Here is a 19,816-nt window from a genome sequence, read left to right as displayed (position 1 = left end):
GAGTGGACTCCTGACTGGAGGTCACAGATGTGCCTCAACCCCATCCCACCCCTGAGGGGTAAGACAAGATCCAAGGGATTTTGTAGGGAAAGTTTTAGTAACTGTCATGGAGATAAAAGCCTTCAGGACCAGGGAGGGTGGCAGGCAGGGCTGGTGACCCACAGGGGAGGCCCCAGCTAGAGGGGTGTCTCGGGTGCAGGATGCAGGCCCAAGGCGGCCAGAACTTATTTTTCAAGAGAATTGAGAAACCTAGAGTTTTATATGGGAGGTCCATTTTTTTTTTTTTTTTTTTTTTTGGCTGCCTTGGGTCTTTGTTGCTGTGCCCGGGCTTTCTCTAGTTGCGGCGAGCAGAGGCTACTCTTTGTTGCGGTGTGCGGGCTTCTCATTGTGGTGGCTTCTCTTGTTGCAGAGCACGGGCTGTAGGCACCCGGGCTTCAGTAGTTGTGGCGCGCGGGCTTTAGTAGTTGTGGCGCACGGGCTTAGCTGCTCCGCGGCATGTGGGATCTTCCTGGACCAGGGATCGAACCCGCGTCCCCTGCATTGGCAGGCGGATTCTCAACCACTGCACCACCAGGGAAGTCCGGGAGGTGCATTTTTTAATGGTGAACTCAGAACTGTAAAATATCCTAGGAGCCAAACTCCCATCCACCAGCTGAGCTGAGGCTGGCCAGCCTACCTGTGGCTTGCACTGTCCGGTTTAGGCATTTGTCCTTCAGGTCCCTTCAAAAATCTCTTTCTTCAGCATGGCACCTTCCAACTGCCATAGGTGGCAGCCCCATGTGTGAATCATGCATGGAGGGGGCAAGGTATGGACGCAGGACGTGATGACATTTGTTAGTTCCAGGCTGGAGAGCCTGTCACTTCTCCCTGTGTCCCCACCCCCGACCCCACCCACTTCTGCCCAGTGACTCCCAGCCAGGCCCACAAACGCTGTCCCTCAGGACTGTCCTCTCTATGGAAACCTGGAAGCCCCAAGGTTGGGACTTCCGGGGTGCGTAAGGCGGGGAATCTCTATGTGGTCTGACCAAGGGGGCTGCAAAGCTCTCTCCACCCAGATCCTTGCCTCTGGGTTTCGTCCCCTCAACACAGCATTCCACCTCAGAGCCCAGGAGGCTGGGGTTTGGACTCTTGCAGCGGCAGCTGTCAGGCCTCTGGGTGGATGGAGCCCAAAAGAGGTGTTTACAAGTCCGATGTTTGTAAATCCGGCGTGTGTGAGCTGGAGGCTCCCGGAGTTGTGCGCTTGGGCCAAGTTGGTGCCTGAGCCACCCTGGACAGCCTACCTGCTCTCTTCCTCCAGGGAGCAGAAGCCGGGCCAGACCCAGGGCTTTCAGCTCCGGTCCAGGGCCAGCTGGTGGTTCTGGGCACAGCGCAAAGGGCGGTGACCATTCTTCCGGGGCAAAGGGCCAGAGCAAGGATCCCAGGAGATGGGATCTCCAGGACCCTTGTGGAGAAACAGCCCGAGGCCTTCCAGCCCCTGGCAGCTACTGCTGGGGATGCAGCTGTGAGCAAAGTAAACGCTGGCGTGGGGTTCTCTGCGGCCAAGGACAGGGGAATCCTTTCAGGCGCTCGTGGGGCATTTACCCAGACCCAGTTGGGCACACACTAGGGCACGGTGATTTCTTCTGACCCTGGGTCTCTGATGAGCCCTGTCAACTCCCTCCCAGAAACAAGTACCCAGAGTTTTCCCCTCTTTTCTCTTCTAGCTTTATTAAGACAAAACAGTCCCATTGTATACAGAGCTGTGATTTATGTTTCATAATTTGCATAGCCAATTTCATGTCCTGAAGATAGCTCTATTACATTGCCAACACATACATTTTTCACATGTGGGGAAAGCTGGGTTACTCATGCCCGCTCCCCAGCTTGTCTCCCCCTCCCCTCCCCCCATCTCATTATACTTCGTGATGAATCGTCAGGACATGGGATTTCAGGAGTCTACAATTTGCTTTTTATTGGAACCTGCCGCGGGACCCTGGGGCGGACACTGGCCCTCGCGCTCCCTGTGGCCTGTGGACCTCTGGCCTGTGGGCCGTTCAGCTGGAGAAGCGCAGCAACTCCTCCTCCCCTGTGGACACAGAGAGGCTCGGGGAGTAGGTGTGGGGTCGTCCAGGGGTCTGTGGGTGGGGACGGTCAGGGGATGGGGATGCCTCATAGAGGAGGGACGGCAGCTTGGGCTGAGCTTAAGCCGGAGCCTGAGGCCGGAAACTTCTGCTTGCGGAGTGACTCGATTATCTCCAGAGTGCGTTCCACGGAATGATCTGATTTTTTGCCTCCTGATTTACCTTAGGTACCATTTTCCCAGTGGGGAGATAAGGCACAGAAATCTTTAAGGCTGCTGTTCCCTGGAATGCTATTCCTGTTATCATTATAGCATCACCACCATTATTAGTAACGGCTGCCGCTAGGTGGATGTAGACCGTGCGAGGCTCTGTGAAGTAGGTACTTTGTCCCATTTTACAAAAGAGAAAACTGAGGCTCAAATTGACACTCAGTGTGTCCAGCCCAAATGTGGCAATGCCGGGATTGGAGCCCAGTTCTGCCCCACTCATGTCCTGCCTTCCCTCTGCCTGGGCCCAGATGCCCCATCCCAGCTGGGGTAAGGCCTCAGGCTTGGCCCCATTTTACAGGTGGGAAACTGAGGCCCAGAGAGTGGATGGGCTGGTCACCTGGTACAGAGTACAGAACTCAGCTTTCCAGACCCTCACCTCCTACCAGGGCTCCCCCACCTGGACCCCGATATCCCCCAGGCCCAGCCTGGCATTGTCGGGCCTCCTACCTTCACCAGGAATGCCACAGTACTCCTTGCACTCCTTCTCTGAGTAGAACTGGTTGCTGTTGCCCTCGCAGCCCCCGTAGATGAAGAGGACGCACTTCCCCTTGACAGCATCAAATGCCCAGAGCTGGGTGGAGCCTCGGCAGGGGCCAGGGACTATGGGGAGATTGCAGGCCTCTGTGGAGGGGGAGGGAGGTGCAGAGCATTGGAAGTCTTTAGGACTGCTGACCTAAGACACCCATCAAAGGGCCTGAGCCAGGGACCCTGCTCATCCACAACACCTGGACCCCTTTTTATAGATTGAGAAGTGGGACCACAAGAAGGCATACGTGCCGAGGGTCACCCATACCCAAGTGTGCAATTCCTATGACTTCAGGAAACCTGCCCTGGAATTCCACCACTGGAGCATCCTCTCTTAGCTACCTGTTCAATGGGCAGGTGGTCTGTCTGAAGGACAGGGTTGGGGGGCGCAGGGGGAGGTGGAGAGGTGGGGCCACACTCACCCACGGTCCGGCAGGTCTGCAGACACTCCTTCTCTGAGACAAAGTTGTTGCCGTTCCCCATGCAACCGCCATAGTGGAAGGTCTCGCAGGCCATGGATGAGCCGTTATAGAAATACCTCTGAATCATCCCCAGGCAAGGACCTTGTGAGTAGCCCAGCTGGCAGGAATCTGGGGAGGGGCAGAACAGCAGTGCTCACTGAATGCTGACTGTGTACCTGTCACCGGGCCGGATACTTTAACAGGTATCATCTCATTTAGTTTTCATGTCTGCATTAAGAGGAACGATTCTCAATTCATTTTAAAGGTAAGGAAATTGACTCCCTGAGAGGTAAAGTGACTTGCCCAGAGTTACATAGAGCTGAAATTCAAAGCCATATTTGCTGGATTCCAAAAACCCATGCTCATTCCATTCCATAACATGGGGAGTTACCAACGACCCAGAGACCCAACATCCCCTGTGTTGGTCTTGTCTGCCCAAAGACTCGGTAAGGATAGTAGTTGATGGTACATTCACCAGCACCCATGCCAGCCAGCCTGACCTCTGCCTTATGTCCCACCGCCGTGCCTTTGCTCTCGTCATTCCTGCCCCTAGAATGCCAGAATGCCTTCCTTCCTAAAACCATATCTGGACACAGCATGAATTCCCCTTCATCCAGGAAGTCCTCCTTGATCACCTCATCCTCCATTTTCTGAACTCCCTCAGCCTTTTAGCTGACCCTCCCTTTTGGGTCCCTCACTTTCTTCCTTGACTGCCTCCTCTACTAGACAAGAAGGTCCAAAAAGATGGTGGTTCGTCCCCATGACCCCAATGCCCAGCGCAGAGTCTGCGGTGGAGCAGGGTCGGGGTTCAGTGTTTGCTGAGAGATTTGGAGAGTGATCATTTTATCAATCACAAAAAGCATTCTCACGTTCTTGCCCATGTGCTCCCCCAGCAGCCCTGAAGGGCAGCTCAGCAGGCTGTTATCCCATTGTACAGATGAGAAAGCCACGTCTAGGAGGCCACCTAGTGGTACAGACAAGCCAAGAACTCGCTTCTCATCGTGGAGCTGAGACTTGCTAAGCTCAGGGACCATGCCTTACACTCCTCTCTCTTCCCCCATAACCGCTGGCCCAGGGCAGAGTACTGGATTTGCCCTTTCTAGGCTCAGTCCTTGATTCTAGCAGAAAAATAAGAAAGACTTCACGGTGATGAGGGCAGCTGGGGTGAGCCAACTGTGGACCCTTCCTCTCTGGAGTGTGGCAGAAGGGGATTAAAAAAAGGGGGGTGATCATCACCTTCTTTCTTGCCGAAATCAGTTACTAGTTGTCCAGCCCCTGATCCTTCCTCTTCCTGGGGCAGAACAGCCCGCCGGGCTCTCTGGGGGAAGAAAGAGAAGAAGCCGTTGCAGGGATCTAGCCACTGCTCCTCCCCTATATACCCCTGGAATATATAAACAAACCACTTGCTTTGGGGATCAGGGTGTAGACAGAAACACTACTAGATTGGTTAATGGCCTGTTTTCCCAAAAGCTTCAACCTGAATTCCAGAATAGGCATCACAAGATAGATTTCTGGTCTGAAATGACAAATCAGAACAATACCTACATATCCAGCTTCCAGCTGAAATGCCCAGAGGAATATAATAATGGAAAAGAAACCTAACCCAGAGTTGGGAACCAGGGAAGAGCAGCATTCCCATACTAGAAACTAAAAGGCATTTCTACACAAGGGAGTGGGAGCGGGAGTGACTTGCAGGAAGGGCTGACCAGACCATCGTTAACTGCTTACAGCGGAAAAGTCATGTGGAGAGTAAGAAGGGACCCCGAGATTGACCCTAATACTCCTAGATATGGGGGTGGGGGTGGGGACTGCAGAGCAGGGCAGGCTGCCAAAGCTGTCAAAAGGATCTCTGGGAGTAGAGTCCACTGAGGCACAGTCCCGGGACAGTTACAGAAGGATGAGCAGGGACACTGCCGGCCATCAGGCAGTCTTCCTGCCCACAGGTGAGACCTGGAATCTGAAAAGGTAAAACTGTAGTAACCTTCAACGTTTCCCTTCTCCTTTGAAGGTGCAACTGAAGCTGTGATCAGGGACTCCCACTGTCCACCAGAACCCATCTCAAGCTGGTTGCACATAGGTCTTCCTTGGTGAGGATGAAGGAAAAGAGAAAAATCATGGAACGAATTAAATAATGCAACTGCTCAGAAGAATCACACTGAGCTGGAGAAATATCTCCACTAAACACAGGGTGTAGGTAAGAAACAGAAGAAAACTAAAACCATCAATGAAATTCGAGATGGCATTGCATCAACGTTAACAGGAGCCCACAGTTATGCAGATGAATAATATGGGAGAAGTAGAAAGTTACTGGAGGTGAAAAGGATTTTGTTAAATTTAACCACACAGTAGGGATAATAAACTGCAGTTTAAAGATTATGAGAAATAAACTCACAGAATAGGAATTCTAGAAGGAGAGGCAAACAATATAGAAATAATAGAAGAAAAGTTTTCCAAGTTGAAGAGAGACTTGAGTTGTTCAATTATAAGGGCTCAAAGGGAAAGAGAAAATTAATGAAGAGTCCTATCTTGACATTTCCTAGAGACAAAGGATAAAGAGCCTAGTAGTGGCCCTCAGAGTAAACGAGAGCATTTAATAACAGAAGCGGCAGAGCAATATCTAAAGGTTGTAAGAGGGTAAAGGTTGTAACCCAGGGATTCTCCACTCAACCAGGCTGTTGATCATGTGATATAAACACAGAAAGATATTCTCAGACATGCAAAGATCCTATAGTTCTCCACCATGTACCTTTCCAGAAAAAAATTACTTACAGAAATATTCCCAACACTTGAGAAGGGAACCTAAATACAAGAAGATGCATGATGTGGTAGAAAAGAAATGATGGTAAACTAGAAAGCCAGTAAAATAGAGAGTTGAGGTTAAATTGTTGTTAAAGTCGTCATTCAACTTAATGTAAATGTTAAAAGTAATTCTCCAAACAAAAAAACTCCCAGCCCTGGCAAGTCATCAAATTTCTGATAGCTCTCCCTAATACTTCCAAGTCCTGAGAGAAGAAAACTGTGGGGAACCCTATCTTCTTCCTCTTCTGATAGAGGAGTAGTGAAAATGACTTCTGGGGAAAAAAAGAGGAAAATAGAGCCTGACTCTTTCTAAGGGAAGGTTCTGGGGCTACACAGTCAATGCTCCAGGGGGTGTCACTGGGGGCAGATGTACCTTGCTGCCAGCCCCGACTAGGTGGAATGAATCCCCATAGGGTATTTATCAGTCCTTCCAAAGAGAATGCAAAGCGAGTGTATTCCAACCAGCTCTGGACTTCAGAAAAGTGGATGCAACACAAAAAACCCAGACCTTACTCTAAGTTCGGGTGGGAGGGGACTTATATTTGCAGGAAGAGAGCCAAGGAATAAATGAAACCTCCACGCCACCATATCAGAATAAACAGAAAGTCTATCTAAAACGGACTAAGCAGGAGTCAGAGAAAAAGAAGTGATACAGAAACTATGCAGACCCACTTCAGAAATGAATGAAGAAGTAGCCTGAACTAGAGAAAGAGCCCAAGAGTCCAGTGGTGGACATGGCCATGAACTGCCAAGTCCTCCCATCAGCAATGGATTTATATTCCCAGCTACCCACTGTCAGCCCCTGTTGGAGACTACCTCAGCTAAGGGAGCCCTCTCATTCAAGGTCATGCTCCCTTCCCAGACTGATCAACATAGGGTATTAAGGCTCCGTCCCTTGGCCCCATCATGGGACAACTCCCAAGGGTGGTCCTGGTTCCAGAGCTCCCTATAGGGTTGGTTGAGCCATTGTTGTGACTGCCCTGCAGCTCTTCTTCTGCCTCTGCCCGATCTTCCCTTTGTCTCTTCCGTCCATGTATGTTGATGTAGGGAACCCAACCTAGAAGAAAACATAACTCAAGAAGCAGAAGGAAATCCCTCTTTGGCCTCAAGTTATGGAATTACATAATAAGAACATGCACGAATTAAGACAAGATTCAAAGATGAAATGGTAAACGCTGACAGAATAAGACGAAGAGAGAACCCAGGCCTAAATAAACAAATTGAGAAGCAAAACAACATCGGTTCAGGGCTCGTGAATAAATTAGGAATAGTGAGGAGCAGAAAGAATAGATGCTGCTAAATAGAAGATTTCATAGACGAGACAGTCCCAGTGGATGCAAATAAAAGCAATTTGAGAAAAGCTAGTGCATGATGGAGGATAAAGATGCTCCAGGATGAGAGAACAAGTGTTCGCCAGATGGCAAAACTCCGCAAAGCGAATAGAATATGAATTCCATATCATGAGAGAGAGTTTCCTGAAATACAGTAGAAATGTCATCTGTGGAAGGAAAGAGCACGGTGTATTCCAGGAAGTTTTGATATAGACTCTCAACCCCAAGACATGTCCTTGTTAAGATGCTGACTTCTTATCAAGGAGAAAGTCTGTCCAGGCATCTGAGCAGAAGAAACAAATTGCTTCCAAGGAGAAGAAATAGCAGGCTGGCCTCAGGCTTCCCTGCCGCGGTCATCAGTGTGGAAGAACAATGGAGCAGTGCACACAGAGCTTCTTCTGAGGGAGAGAAAACATGACCTTAGAATTTGACACTCAAGCGAAATACCCTTCAAGGAGGAAGGAAATGGGCAGACATTCTCAAACAGGGAAGAATTCTGGGATTAAAACACCCATGAACCTTCCTTGAAAACAGCACTTGGTAAAAAAAAAAATGGCACTAAGAGATTAATAGAAAGAATAACTCAGGAATGGAGAAGCTGTGTTATATTCAGTAAGGGTGAATGTAGACTCCACTAAAATACAGAACTATTACTAGATGTCTGGGAATCGTGGTGACAGAGCAGAATGGGGATGGTATCAGTCTGGACAACGTAAAAGCAAAAGGGAAGAGAAGATGGAACCAAGTTTGGGAGTGAGGATGTCTGTCTTCCAAATCCTGCAGACAGCAGATATTCTCTAAAAGTATCCATAGCGATGCCAGCCTCTTAAATATTAGTTCATAACCTTGACTTTATCTAGAGCATTCTTTAAGGAGTAAATCTCTTGTGGATAATAAATATTTATTTGAAGTTTTTTTTAAAACCTTCAAACTTCAGGGCTTTTTTTCCCCTGTCATTCCGCACGGCTTGCAGGATCTTAGTTCCCTGACCAGGGATCGAACCCGGGTCCCCTGCAGTGGAAGTGTGGAGTCCTAACCACTAGACCACCAGGGAATTCCCCAGGGCCCTTTTAAATTCGAGTAAAACTACAAGGAATGCCTTTTAAAATTTAGAAATAGCATCTGTAATGTAATTCCATTTAATAATAGCATATTTAAATCTGTTCCTCTATCTATCCAACCTTCCTTCTATCTGCCCCTCTCCAGGTGTATGCAGGTCAAATTACCGGAGTAATGTGACTGTTGGTAGGTGTTGGGTGGTGGAATTTTTTAAAACTTATTTTTTATACCTTTATACTGCACTGTTTTGATTCTTTATATTGATCGTATGTTAGTTTTATAATAACAATGGTAATTTTTTTCTAAAAAATATGTAAGCAAACAAATAATATGTTAGCAGTGTTAATTCTATGTAGGAATAAGGACATTATTGTCTTTTTTTTTTTTTTTTGCTTTCTTGTATTTTTTCAAATTTTCAAGAATATGTTTCTAAAATAAATATTACATGTATATATGTACTTATATACACACACACATATATAGATATATACACACACAGCAGTAGACTAAATTAGGATACATAATTTCCAAATAATCAGAGAAAGAAAGAATGAAGAATTAATATGGCAAAAGGCAGGAAAATAAAACAGAAGAAGGAAGCCCCGCAAATCAAAAGTCAGCACAGGAGAGCTGCTTTGCTCTCGGATTTGCGTTTTTGGGGGATCAATTGACTTTATTTTCATTTATTGCGTATCGAGTATCATTATCTCATTATTGAGTATGTCACTGCTTTTAGGCATTATGCTAAGACCTTTTCTAACATGTCACTGGATTCTAACACCTGGAAGGTAAAGGTAATTACCCCGTTTCACAGATGAGGAAAGTGACATCCAGATGGGGCAGCAGTTAGCCCAATGGCAGAACATGCCCATCACTGCCTTCTCTCAACGACCCCACCTACCAGCACAGCAGGGCCTAAGTGGGCAGGGTGGGGATGGGGTGGGGGGCAGAGGTACTCACCGAGAGTGGAGTGGGCGCTGGTTCCTGCTCCCCAGGGATACACTCACCTAGGGCAGAGGACAGGAGAGAGAGGGAATGAGACCCAGACATCCCAGACCCAGACAGGCTTTGTTTGTTCCATAGAGCTAACGACTACGTGCCAGGCGGGACGTGCGCTGGGACCTGTCTTGTGCATTAGCCCACTTCATGGACGGCTCCACCCCCACGGCTTGCTGCAGGTCACTTGCTGGAAAAGTGATAGACTGGTGGCTGCACCACTGTCACAACCTGCATCGTCTCCACCCACAACCAGCATTTCACGGTTGATATCTATTGAGCACTTGCTAGACACCAAGTGCGGCGCTATTGTATTTAATTGCTTTATTTATTTCCCAGGGACTGGGAAGATGTGCTCTGGGGGTCGTGAAGGATAAGACGGGCATCAGAAATGGGAGGTGGGGTGGAGGTGTCACTTACCTCTGTCGGGCATCCTGAAGATGGAGTCCTCAGGGATGCCCACACCCAGGGCAACTTCCCTGAACTGCTCCAGCAGGGTTTCCCGAAGCTGTGGCTCCCGTCCTGCAAGTAGGAAGCAGGGGAGACTCCTAGAACCACAGATACCTGGGCCATCAGGGCCTGAGGTTATTTTGCCCAGGAAGTTTCATTTCGGGGAAGTTTGAAAACTGTTGGCCCAATTCCATCTCTTCGATACCCTTATGGAAACCTCAGCCCCAGAAGAGGATGAGGTGTCCCTCCCAGGCTCCCCATCTGGGTCTCCCAACTCCCCACACAGCTCTCTTTCCACTGGTTCTTTTAAGAACCCGAAGGCTCTGGAATTCTCTGGAATTTTCAAGATCAAAAGAAGAGGATTCTACCTCAAATGGGAGACGGAGCTCTACCTCCTCTAGGGAGAGTAAATGTTTTCACCTTTCCCTTAACTGGAGTTTTGTCAGAAGGAAAAAGCAAAACTCCCTGCTCTTCCCCACTCCATTTCCCTAAATCCCGGGTCTCCTCCCACGCCCAGCTCCAACGAGTGTATCATGTTCCAGGCCTTTACCATAGAGCTTGGCAGTAATGGTGGGTCCATGGCGGCGGCTGAATTTCTTGGTCAGAAAAATGGCATACTCATCATAGTTGGTGTGGACCACATAGGACTCCATGGTGATGTTCCATTCTGCATGGAAGATTCAGGAAGACAAAAAGATCAGTGGTCAGAAGGTTTCTAGCCTGAGATCCTTCACCTATTCACCCACACATCATCTATTCATCCATCCTTCTGTTCACCCATCCCTTCCATATATTTATTATCCGTCTTCACTCTCTCCCTCTCCATCCATCCATCTCCTCCATATATTCATCATTAATTCAACCACCATCATTCCATCCATCCATCCTCATCATATATCAATCCATAAATTCATCCATTTTCTTTTTCCTTCTTTTTCTTTTTCTTTCTTTCTTTCTTTTTCTTTCTTTCTTTCATTCTCTTTCTTTCTTTCTTTCCTTCTTTCCTTCTTTCCTTCCTCCCTTCCCTCCCTCTTTCCTTCCTTCTTTCCTCCATCCATTAATCCATCAATTTATCTATTAAATGATTGATTGACTACCCCACTAATCTACCATCATACTTATATTCACTTACCATTTTTTAATTCTCTCACTCATTTATTTATCCAACCCCAAACATTCAACCCCTGACATGATTATTTGATGCATAGAGCAAATTCAGTAAACATCTGCTGGATTAATGATTAAATTCATGTCCAAGTCCCTCTATCACTTGGCACCACACACACTGTATATGGTAGATGCCTAGCAAATTTTTATCAGCTGACTGCAGATGCCTAACACGAGGGCTGATGAAATCTTGATGTTATCCTTAGCATTCAGCACCATCACTCAAATTCTGGATGAGCACGTGCATGGCAGGGCAGGGGCGGGGGGAGGGATAGAGAGAGAAAAAGAAAGAAGGAGAGAGAGAAGGAGAAGGAGGGGGAAATTTGGAGGGAGGCTAGATGACTGCGGAAAAGTTGTAGGGGCAGAGAGGGCTGAGGCAGAAGGAAAGAGAGCTTAAGACAGCAGGTATCTTTTAGCAAAGGAGGGAACTGTAGATGTCTCCTTTGACTCAACTTACTGGGTTTGTGATAGAAGAACTTTCCGTCAGTGCCTGTTTTCTCATAAGCCCCAGAGATCGCCTCACAGACACCTTTCCTGGAAATGAACAAACCAAAAGGAAGGTAACTTCCGGCAGAGACCATCGTCCTGACACCCCACTCTCCTGCAGGGTCCCTCTAAATGCCTTTTTTTTTTTTTAATTTGGAAAGTAACATTTCCAAATATCTGGTTTAATTCTCACACCAGCCCTGGGAGACACAAATTTCACATGAGGGAACAGAGGGACAGAGATAAAAAGGAACTAATCCATGCTAACGTCTTGGTAAACCCAGCACTAAAAATCAACTTCCTTAAGCAAATCTGCACATCAGACTTAGGCACCATGAAGTCAGAATGATGAATTAACACATTAATTCATGTATTACTTTTTGTCTCTCTCATTTTCCTCATCTGAGAAATGGGGATAATGATAGCTTCTACCTCACATGGTGGTTGTGAGGATCAACTGAGATATTATATGGAAAAAGCTTAGAGTAAACACTATGCACTTATTAGGTATTATTGTTACTATGATTATTATTTATCTTGTTAATATTTAATGAGCAGCATCTATGTGCCAGGCACTGTGCTACATGCTGGGGATACAGAGGAGGGCAGGACAGACCCTGTCCCCTCATGGAGCTTATAATTGAGTGAGGTGGGTGGGCAGGCCAGGGGCAGATACAGTCAGTGTGAGAATTGCCACAAGGGGCGGGGTGGAGCCCGAGGTGCTCCGAGAACACAGAAGAAGGCATGTAACCTCAACCTGGGTTGGGGGGAGTCAGGGAGGACTTCCTGGAGGAAGTGACAAAGAACCTGAGTCCTGAAGGATCCATAGGAATTAGCGCAGGGAGGTGGGGAGAGGTTTTGGGATAGAAGAAACATCCAATGCAAAGGTCCAGAGGATGGAGGGTCCCAGGGACTGAAAGAAGGTCCACTTGGGTGGGTCACAGAGTACATGGCAGAGAGTGGGGCAGGGAACAGTGAGTGCTTGGGGGTCGGGGGCAGGGGGTGCTGAAAGGCCACGTTGAAGAGTTGAATTTTATTCCCAAGGGCAATAGGGAGCTCTGGAAAGGTTTAAGCAGATTTGAGTTTTTGAAAGGTCTTTCTGGTTGCTGGGTGACGAAAGGATTGGATGGAAAGTTGGCGATTAGAGGTGGGGAGAAGTGTAGAGAGGCTACTGTAGACAACCAGGAAAGAAAGGGTGGTGGCTTGGTCCAGGGTGGTGGCGGTGAAGAGGAGACAAGTGAACAGACTGGAGGGATTTAGGAAGGGCAGGGACAGGGCTTGATGATGGATCGAATGGCCGTGGCAGTGGAAAGAGGAGTCTAGGACAGCCGCCTCCCACGCAGCTTTCCAAGATGGGGGCGGGGGAGAAGTGCCCTTACTGAACTAAGGGCACCCAAGGAGAAAGAGCAGGTTGGAAAGCAGGCACAGTGTTGGGGGTGTTGCCCTTGAGGTGGAGGTGGGACAACTAGAAAGGGCTGCCCTGGTGGAGGGCAGCAGAGAGGTCTGGAGCTCAGGGCCGAGTCCTGGCTGGAAGTGGAGACCTGTCACTTTCTAGGATGGGGTGGTGACTGAAGCCAGGGCAGGGGGTGGGGTGGAGGTGGGTCCCCACTCACCGCCAGTGAGTATTAGTCACGCTGATCTCCCTGTCCGTTGCTCCCTCTCCCAGCACCAGCGAGCTCATGGTCATCTTGTCCTTGAACCTCTTCAGCCACGGGCAGGTGGAACCCACAGCCACGTGGAACCATTTCCCGTAGATCTAGGAGGCAGCCACAAGCTCTGAGGATCTGGACCTCGAGGAAGATTTGGAGGATATCTGTCCCCCTCCCTCCTCTCAGTGACTTCTCCTCCTAAGTGATCATCCTTGTCTTACAGGTAATTGGAGGCTACAGGGCTTCCAGGGAGGATGGAGCCCTGATGGAGGAACTCCAGGCATCGCGGCCAGCTTAGGACGGAGATGTGCAGGTGGGCCCCACCTCGCTGGCAGAGGACCTGACTCTGCTGAGATGTGGGATCTGGGCTGCTCACCTGGACGGGGTCCAAATCTCCAAGCCTTAAGGTCATCGTCCACCACCGCTCCCCAAAAGCAGGAGTCCTGTCTTCTACTCCTCTGGGGACAGGTTGCTCACCACCTTGCACACAGCCCATACCTCCGTGTCAGAAAGTATCTCCTTTCCCTAAGCTGCGTCTGACCCAGGGCAAGCCTGCCGCCTCTTTCTCCTGAAAGGGCCCTCAGGTCCCCGCAGACCTTTCGCCATCCCTGACCACCAGAGGCCCTCTCCTCACGCCTCTCCTCCACAACGTTCCTCATCCCTGAACATAAGCAAAGTCCTCAGGCCAGCACGGCTACAAGGGTCTGACGGAACCCAGGATGGTGGTAGAGGGGCAGGCCCCGTTCAAGGTCACCCAGCGCTTCGGGCAGAGCTGGGGCCGGAGGGCAGACTCCCCACACACAGCGCCCTGCCTGGGCCTCTTAATCCCACCAGCCTGACCTCTGTCGTGCTTCTCATCTCCCCATAATCCCACACGTAGGGCGGAGGACCCAGGACGGGCTAACAGAGATGCTACGACGAGGGAGGTGAGGACTTGAAGGTTGAAGGGCTGCGGGGTGGAGGGTCACAAAAACCTCGGTGCTGCTGGGGGCTGCAGGGCAGCGGTCGGCACCGAGCCTTTTCTGGGTGGGTTCTAATCAGAGCATGGGTTCCCCTGGGAACCCGAGAGGGCAGGTTCAGACGTGAGGACCTTTGACTCAGAATGTCAGCCTGGAGGCCCACAGAACGGTGCATGCGGAATTGTAGCTTCAGCAGATCCCTGAGAGTCTGGGCAGCAGCAAGGGCCCTGAGGGACCCACGCGTGGAGTTCCAGATGCGGAGACTGAGAGCCCGGGGCCTAGGACTTGCCCCTCCCCCGCAGCAAGGCCCAGCCGCTCGGACACCCTGCCATCGCTGCCAGAGAGGCCAGCCTTACCCTAGACAGGTCGAAGTTCTCCTGCACTTGGATGTCGTCGGGCAACGTCGTCACAGGGCTGGCACTCACCGCCAGGCAGGCGGTCAGCTGCAAGAGCAGGGCCCCAAGACTCTGCATGGCTCCGGGCTCCTCCGCCTGGGGTGTCACTCACGGGCTCCGTCTGGGGACAGGAGAGCCACCACCTGCCTGCACGAGGCAGCTATGGACTGGGGCTGGGGAACGGGCCTGTGGCTGTAGATGACCTTGCTGTTTGCTCTGTTCAGCCGGGACCAATCAGGGCCCCAAGGCCAGGGCCAATCGATCCCTTGTAGTGCCCAGGCCGGGGTCAGGGTCCCGAGGGGCCAGGGTGGCTGCTTCAGAGGAGCTGCTGGCCAAATGCAACCCGGTCCTGGTGCAGCCGGGCGCTAGGTTCAGGCCCCATGAAGGCTTCCCCAGAAACTCCTCACCTGTCCCAGGTGGGATGAAGAGACGGGCAGCCCCTGGCCCTTCCCGCTGGGTCGTTCCACCTGTGAGCCAGGAGGACAAGCCTGACTGGCCCATTTCTCAGATGAGAAAACTGGGGCCCGGGGAGAGGAAGTGACTTAGCAGAGACAATAGGGAGGTCTGTGGCAGAGCCCAGACGAGAGCCCGGGTGTCCTGTCCCCAGAGTTCCTTCTCTGAGCCGTGGCTTCCCACAGCCCTAGCAAATAATAGTAGAAATGATGATGATGGTGTTCACAGCTTCCATTCCGCGAGCACCTGCTGTGTGCCAGCTGTCTACCAGCACTTTCCACCGGCCACGGAATTGATCATCCCCACAACAACCCCATCAAGTAGGTGCTATTACTCCCCTTTATACGTAGGGCGTTTGAGTCTCCAAGAGGTAAAGTGACTTGCCTAGGGTCTCCCAGCTGGGAAGCAGCATTGCTGGGAGAGGCAGCATCTGGTGGTGGCTGAGAGCGTGGACTCGGGAGCCAGACTGCTTTCTGTGCCACTCACTGGCTGTGTGGCCTTGGGTGAGTGACTTTCCCTCTCAGTGCCTCCGTGCCCTCATCTGCAAATGGGGATAATAGTTCCTGGTTCAGAACATTGTCACGAGGGTTGATGGAGTTACGCTTGTAAAGCACTAGGACAGTAGCCGGCAATGGTAAGAGCGGAATGTGTATGTAACAGGTTGGATAGTGTCTCCCCCAAATTCATGTGCACCCGGGACCTCAGACTGTGGCCTTATTTGCATAATTAGTTCAGGTGAGGTCATACTGGAGGAGGGTGGACCTAAACCCAAGGACTGATGTCTTCATAAGAGAAAGTTGGGGGGGGGGTAAGATTTTGATACAGAGACACACAGACACACAAGGAAGACGGCCACGCGAAGACCGAGGCAGAGCTTGGAATGAGGCAGCAGTAAGCCAAGGGCTGCTGGCAGAAGCTAGGAAGGATTTTCCCCTGGAACCTCCTGGAAGAATGCGGCCCTCCTGACAACTTGGTATTGGACTTGTAACCTCCAGAACTGTGAGGAAAATACATTTCTGTTGTTTTATACCACCCAGTTTGTGGTGTTCATTAATGGCAGTCTTAGGAAACTAGACAGTATCCATTGCATTAAAATATTTAAATGGGAATTTTTTAAAAACCCAGGTCTGTTTGTCTCCATAGAGCAAACTCTTGCCAGTGATACTGCAGGCCCTCTCTAGGAAGAGCCCTTCTCCAGTGGTCAGAACTTCTGTCTTCATTTCCTCCCTGCCCTTGGCACAGAACATTCCACACACACAGTAGCCTCCTTGCTACAGCTGGGAATGACCCCTTCAGACAGGCAGGTCCACAAGAAAGACCCCTGCTCATGTGAGGATCCGGCAGTTCCCCCACAGAGTTGCCCCAACAACTGGTGAGTCATGTCCCTCTGTAAGAGTCGTCAATACATTCATCTTTCCAGTATCAGGAACAAGTGTGTCTCTAGTCATAATAAGTGAATGTGTTTCCTCTGCTCTGTCACTGGCAGCTTGGCTAGTGATGACATTCCCTTTTCACTTTGGCTGTCAGGAAGCTCAAAGCCATATGACAAATTTAATCATAGCAAGTATCTTGGCTTAGATTTCTGAAACACTTATCTTCCCTCTTGTTCACCAAGTTTCGCAGGCTTTTATGCTTTGGTTCGTGGTGGTAGTAAGAAGGCAGAGTCTGAATTAAGAGGGGTGCAGACAACTGGCAGCCAGAAGGCTTGACTCGCTCTGCATGACTTTGGGTATGGCCTTCCCTCTCTGAAGCCCACTTTCCTCACCTGTAAATGGAAGAAAACAATCCCTGACGCGTCTGCCAAGAGGTCAAGTGAGCGATGTGTGTGAAAGTGCTCTGTAAACAGTCCACTGCCTCACCTGCATGATGGTCTCAGGAGGTCTGTCTTTGGAGAGACCAGACCTGATATAAGAATGAAAAAATAACAATGAATCATGAATAGGAGCAGTGCCACCCTTCTAAGGTTGCCTGCAGTGTACCATGATGGCTCGACCGATCTTCATAGAGGGTCTACGTTATTAGGGTTGTCAAGCCCATTGGCCCCAGGGGAAGCCGGAGGCCCACGGGGGTGTAGAAGAATCCCTCCTTTGGATAGGATTGCTCATCCAGCCACACAGCCTCTCCTGGGGGTGGGGGGATGCAGTGGGGGGGGGGGAAGAGGCCCGGAGGATGGGCCCGGGATGTTGATCTCTTCTCCCGCCTCCAGCGATGTTTTCTCTCCTCAGATTATTAACCAGAGCAAACAGAGAGAGCAAACTCTGCCAAAGCCCACCTGGACTTTGAGCTGCTTTTTAAAAATTAACCCTGGGCCCAAGGATGGAAGGCCGGCAGTGATCCGGGGTGCTGACCCCTCTTCCCCTTCTGGCCATCGGGGTGGAAGGATCGAGGCTCTGGGGCCCCTGTCCTCCTAGGGGACCCAGGGGTCCAAGTGTCCACTGGAATTGGCCAGGTCCCAGAACCATTTCAAGGGGAAGGCGAGGTCCTGCCTGTGCAAGAGGCCTCTGAGCCTCAGAGGTGCCCAGTGTGCAGGAAGGCATAGAGGCCTGTTTCAGGTGAACACTCTGGGGCTCAGAGAAGGAATGGGACTTGTTCAAGGTCACCCAGCTTGGGGCCAAGTTGGGGGCCAAATAGGCCTGACTCCAGTGCCCAGGCTTTCCCCCATCATTTATTCATCCACTCATTCATTCACCAAACATGCACTCCATGCTCGGTGCTGAGGGTAGGACGGAAAGCATGACAGACTCCCCAGTTCTCCCTGCCAGGATGGGGGGCAGGGGAGTGAGAAGAAGGTAAAAAGACAGGATGGTCCCTGCAGTGATGGGGGAAGCAGCAGAGGCCAGGGGAGAGACTTTGACCTGAGTAGTAGAAATTAGCCAGACAAAAGCGCATGCGTGGGGCAAGGGTGGGGTTGGAGGAGGAGAGGGTGTTCCAGACAGAGGGAACAGCAGCTGCGAAGGCTTAGTGGAGGAAGATGCAGAGAGAAGTGTATTTGGAATGCAAAAACAAGCAAACAAGCAAAACCATAGGTCTGCAGCTTGGGAGACAGAGACACGTGGGGAAAGCCAGGCTGGGGAGGTGGCTGAGGTCCAGCAGGGAGGACTCTGACGCCAGGTCAAGGGGCTTGCTTGTTATCTGGAGTATGTGGGGAGCCCTAGAGAGTTTTCAGAAGTGCTTTCCGGGCTTCCCTGGTGGCACAGTGGTTGAGAGTCCGCCTGCCGATGCAGGGGACACGGGTTCGTGTCCCAGTCCGGGAAGATCCCACATGCCGCGGAGCAGCTGGGCCCATAAGCCATGGCCGCTGAGCCTGTGCGTCCAGAGCCTGTGCTCCGCAACGGGAGAGGCCACAACAGTGAGAGGCCCACGTACCGCAAAAAAAAAAAAACAGAAGTGCTTTCAGATTTTAAAATCGGCTGAGGTGAGAGAGGAAGCTGTGCAAGTGGGAGGCCCAGGAAAGCAACTCTCTAGAGACTCGCCAGGAAGAAGGAAGGGGCCGCGACACTGGGACCCAGCAACTGGACAAGCAGGGACATCAAAGACATGGGTGGACGTGGTCAAGGTTGGGGCCTTCCTCTGCTCATGGTGGAAGAGGGTGGCCGGGAGACCTCGCCTCCTCACAAGGAGGCATCCAGCTGCGGGCCTCGCCCCAGTGCCTGACCCTGCCCAGTTCCCTCAGACTCAGAGCCGCAGCCCCATCCCTTCATGGGGAAGCTGGAGGCGGTAGCAACCAGACGCCATGACAGTGATGGGGAAGGGGTGCTTCTCACTGCCCAGCTCTGTCTAGGCTTTGTTCCTCACTCCCCACCCCGGTCCCAAAGAGCCAGGCCACCCAGAGACTTGAGTTCCGGTCCTCGTGACTTGCTGGGTGACTGTGGGGCAGTCCTATCCCTCCCTGGCCTCATCTTCCTCATCTGGGCCTCCAAATGAAGGTAAAATAACTCATGTGACAGGGCTGAAGTAAGCACTGGAGGAGGGACATTTGTGAAAGTGCTCCCCAGTGTACATGCCGGAGGTATCGATGTCGTCACAGGCACTTAGCCCAGCGCGTGGCACCAGGTAAGGGCTCCCTACACAGCAGAAATTACACGCAAGAAGGTGTGGGCATCCCGTGGCCACTAGAGGGCAGCAGAGAAGTTCTAGAAAGACCATTGGGGTTTGTCCCCATTCCTCCGTACAGGCAGGAGGCAGAGGCCTAGAGCAAAGGCCCACGGAAGTGGTAGAACCAGGGCTGGAACCCAGCCTTCCTTGCCCCAAGCCTGCTTACACCCCCCTGGTGAGTGTAAAACACTCAGCTTCTGCCTCGCCTATCCCCAGAGCTGGATGCTTAGATGGGGCCCTTTGAAAAATCGTTCGCTGCCCAGTGAATTCGGTTCTCCTGATGAACCAGAATTGGGAGTCGCTGCTATAGACAGCAAGGGCGGTGATAACCTGAATAACCACTTGATTAAGTTCGTACTGTGTGTCAGGCCCCACGCTGAGCACTCTACAGCATGGCTTACTGAATCCTCCCGTTAAGGTTCAATCATTTTACTACAACACTAGTCCTACTTTGCAGATAGGGAAACTGAGACTGAGAGATCAGGTGACCTAGTGTCAATGGTCACCCAGCCAGTGAGTAGTGCTCCAAACCCAGATCTGTCTCCCTGACACCCAGGTCACTCTGCTGGCCTCCCAGCCCCTTGTCCCCTGATAAACAGTGGGCCCTTGGCTGTGTTCTTTCAGACACCTGGAGCAGAGGGGTGGGTGTCTCCCTTCACTGG

The 19,816-nt window shown here is 50.9% G+C and overlaps 1 protein-coding gene across 1 annotated transcript; it reads right to left on the bottom strand.

The window, feature by feature from the left end:
• Positions 1-2,033: 2,033 nt before the first annotated feature.
• Positions 2,034-14,684, bottom strand: AMBP (alpha-1-microglobulin/bikunin precursor). Its single transcript, XM_030858937.2, has 10 exons — positions 14,568-14,684; positions 13,217-13,359; positions 11,575-11,651; positions 10,501-10,617; positions 9,921-10,022; positions 9,465-9,511; positions 4,552-4,633; positions 3,277-3,444; positions 2,777-2,950; positions 2,034-2,065 (listed from the first exon to the last, which is right to left on the bottom strand). The coding sequence occupies exons 1-10, from the start codon at positions 14,682-14,684 to the stop codon at positions 2,034-2,036; spliced, it is 1,059 nt and encodes a 352-aa protein (XP_030714797.1).
• Positions 14,685-19,816: the final 5,132 nt, after the last annotated feature.

The sequence above is a fragment of the Globicephala melas genome, chromosome 6, assembly GCF_963455315.2.
Source record: "Globicephala melas chromosome 6, mGloMel1.2, whole genome shotgun sequence".
NCBI lineage: Eukaryota > Metazoa > Chordata > Mammalia > Artiodactyla > Delphinidae > Globicephala > Globicephala melas.
The sequence above is the reverse complement of the archived record's forward strand: the minus strand, read 5'-3'. Positions and strand labels throughout refer to the sequence as shown.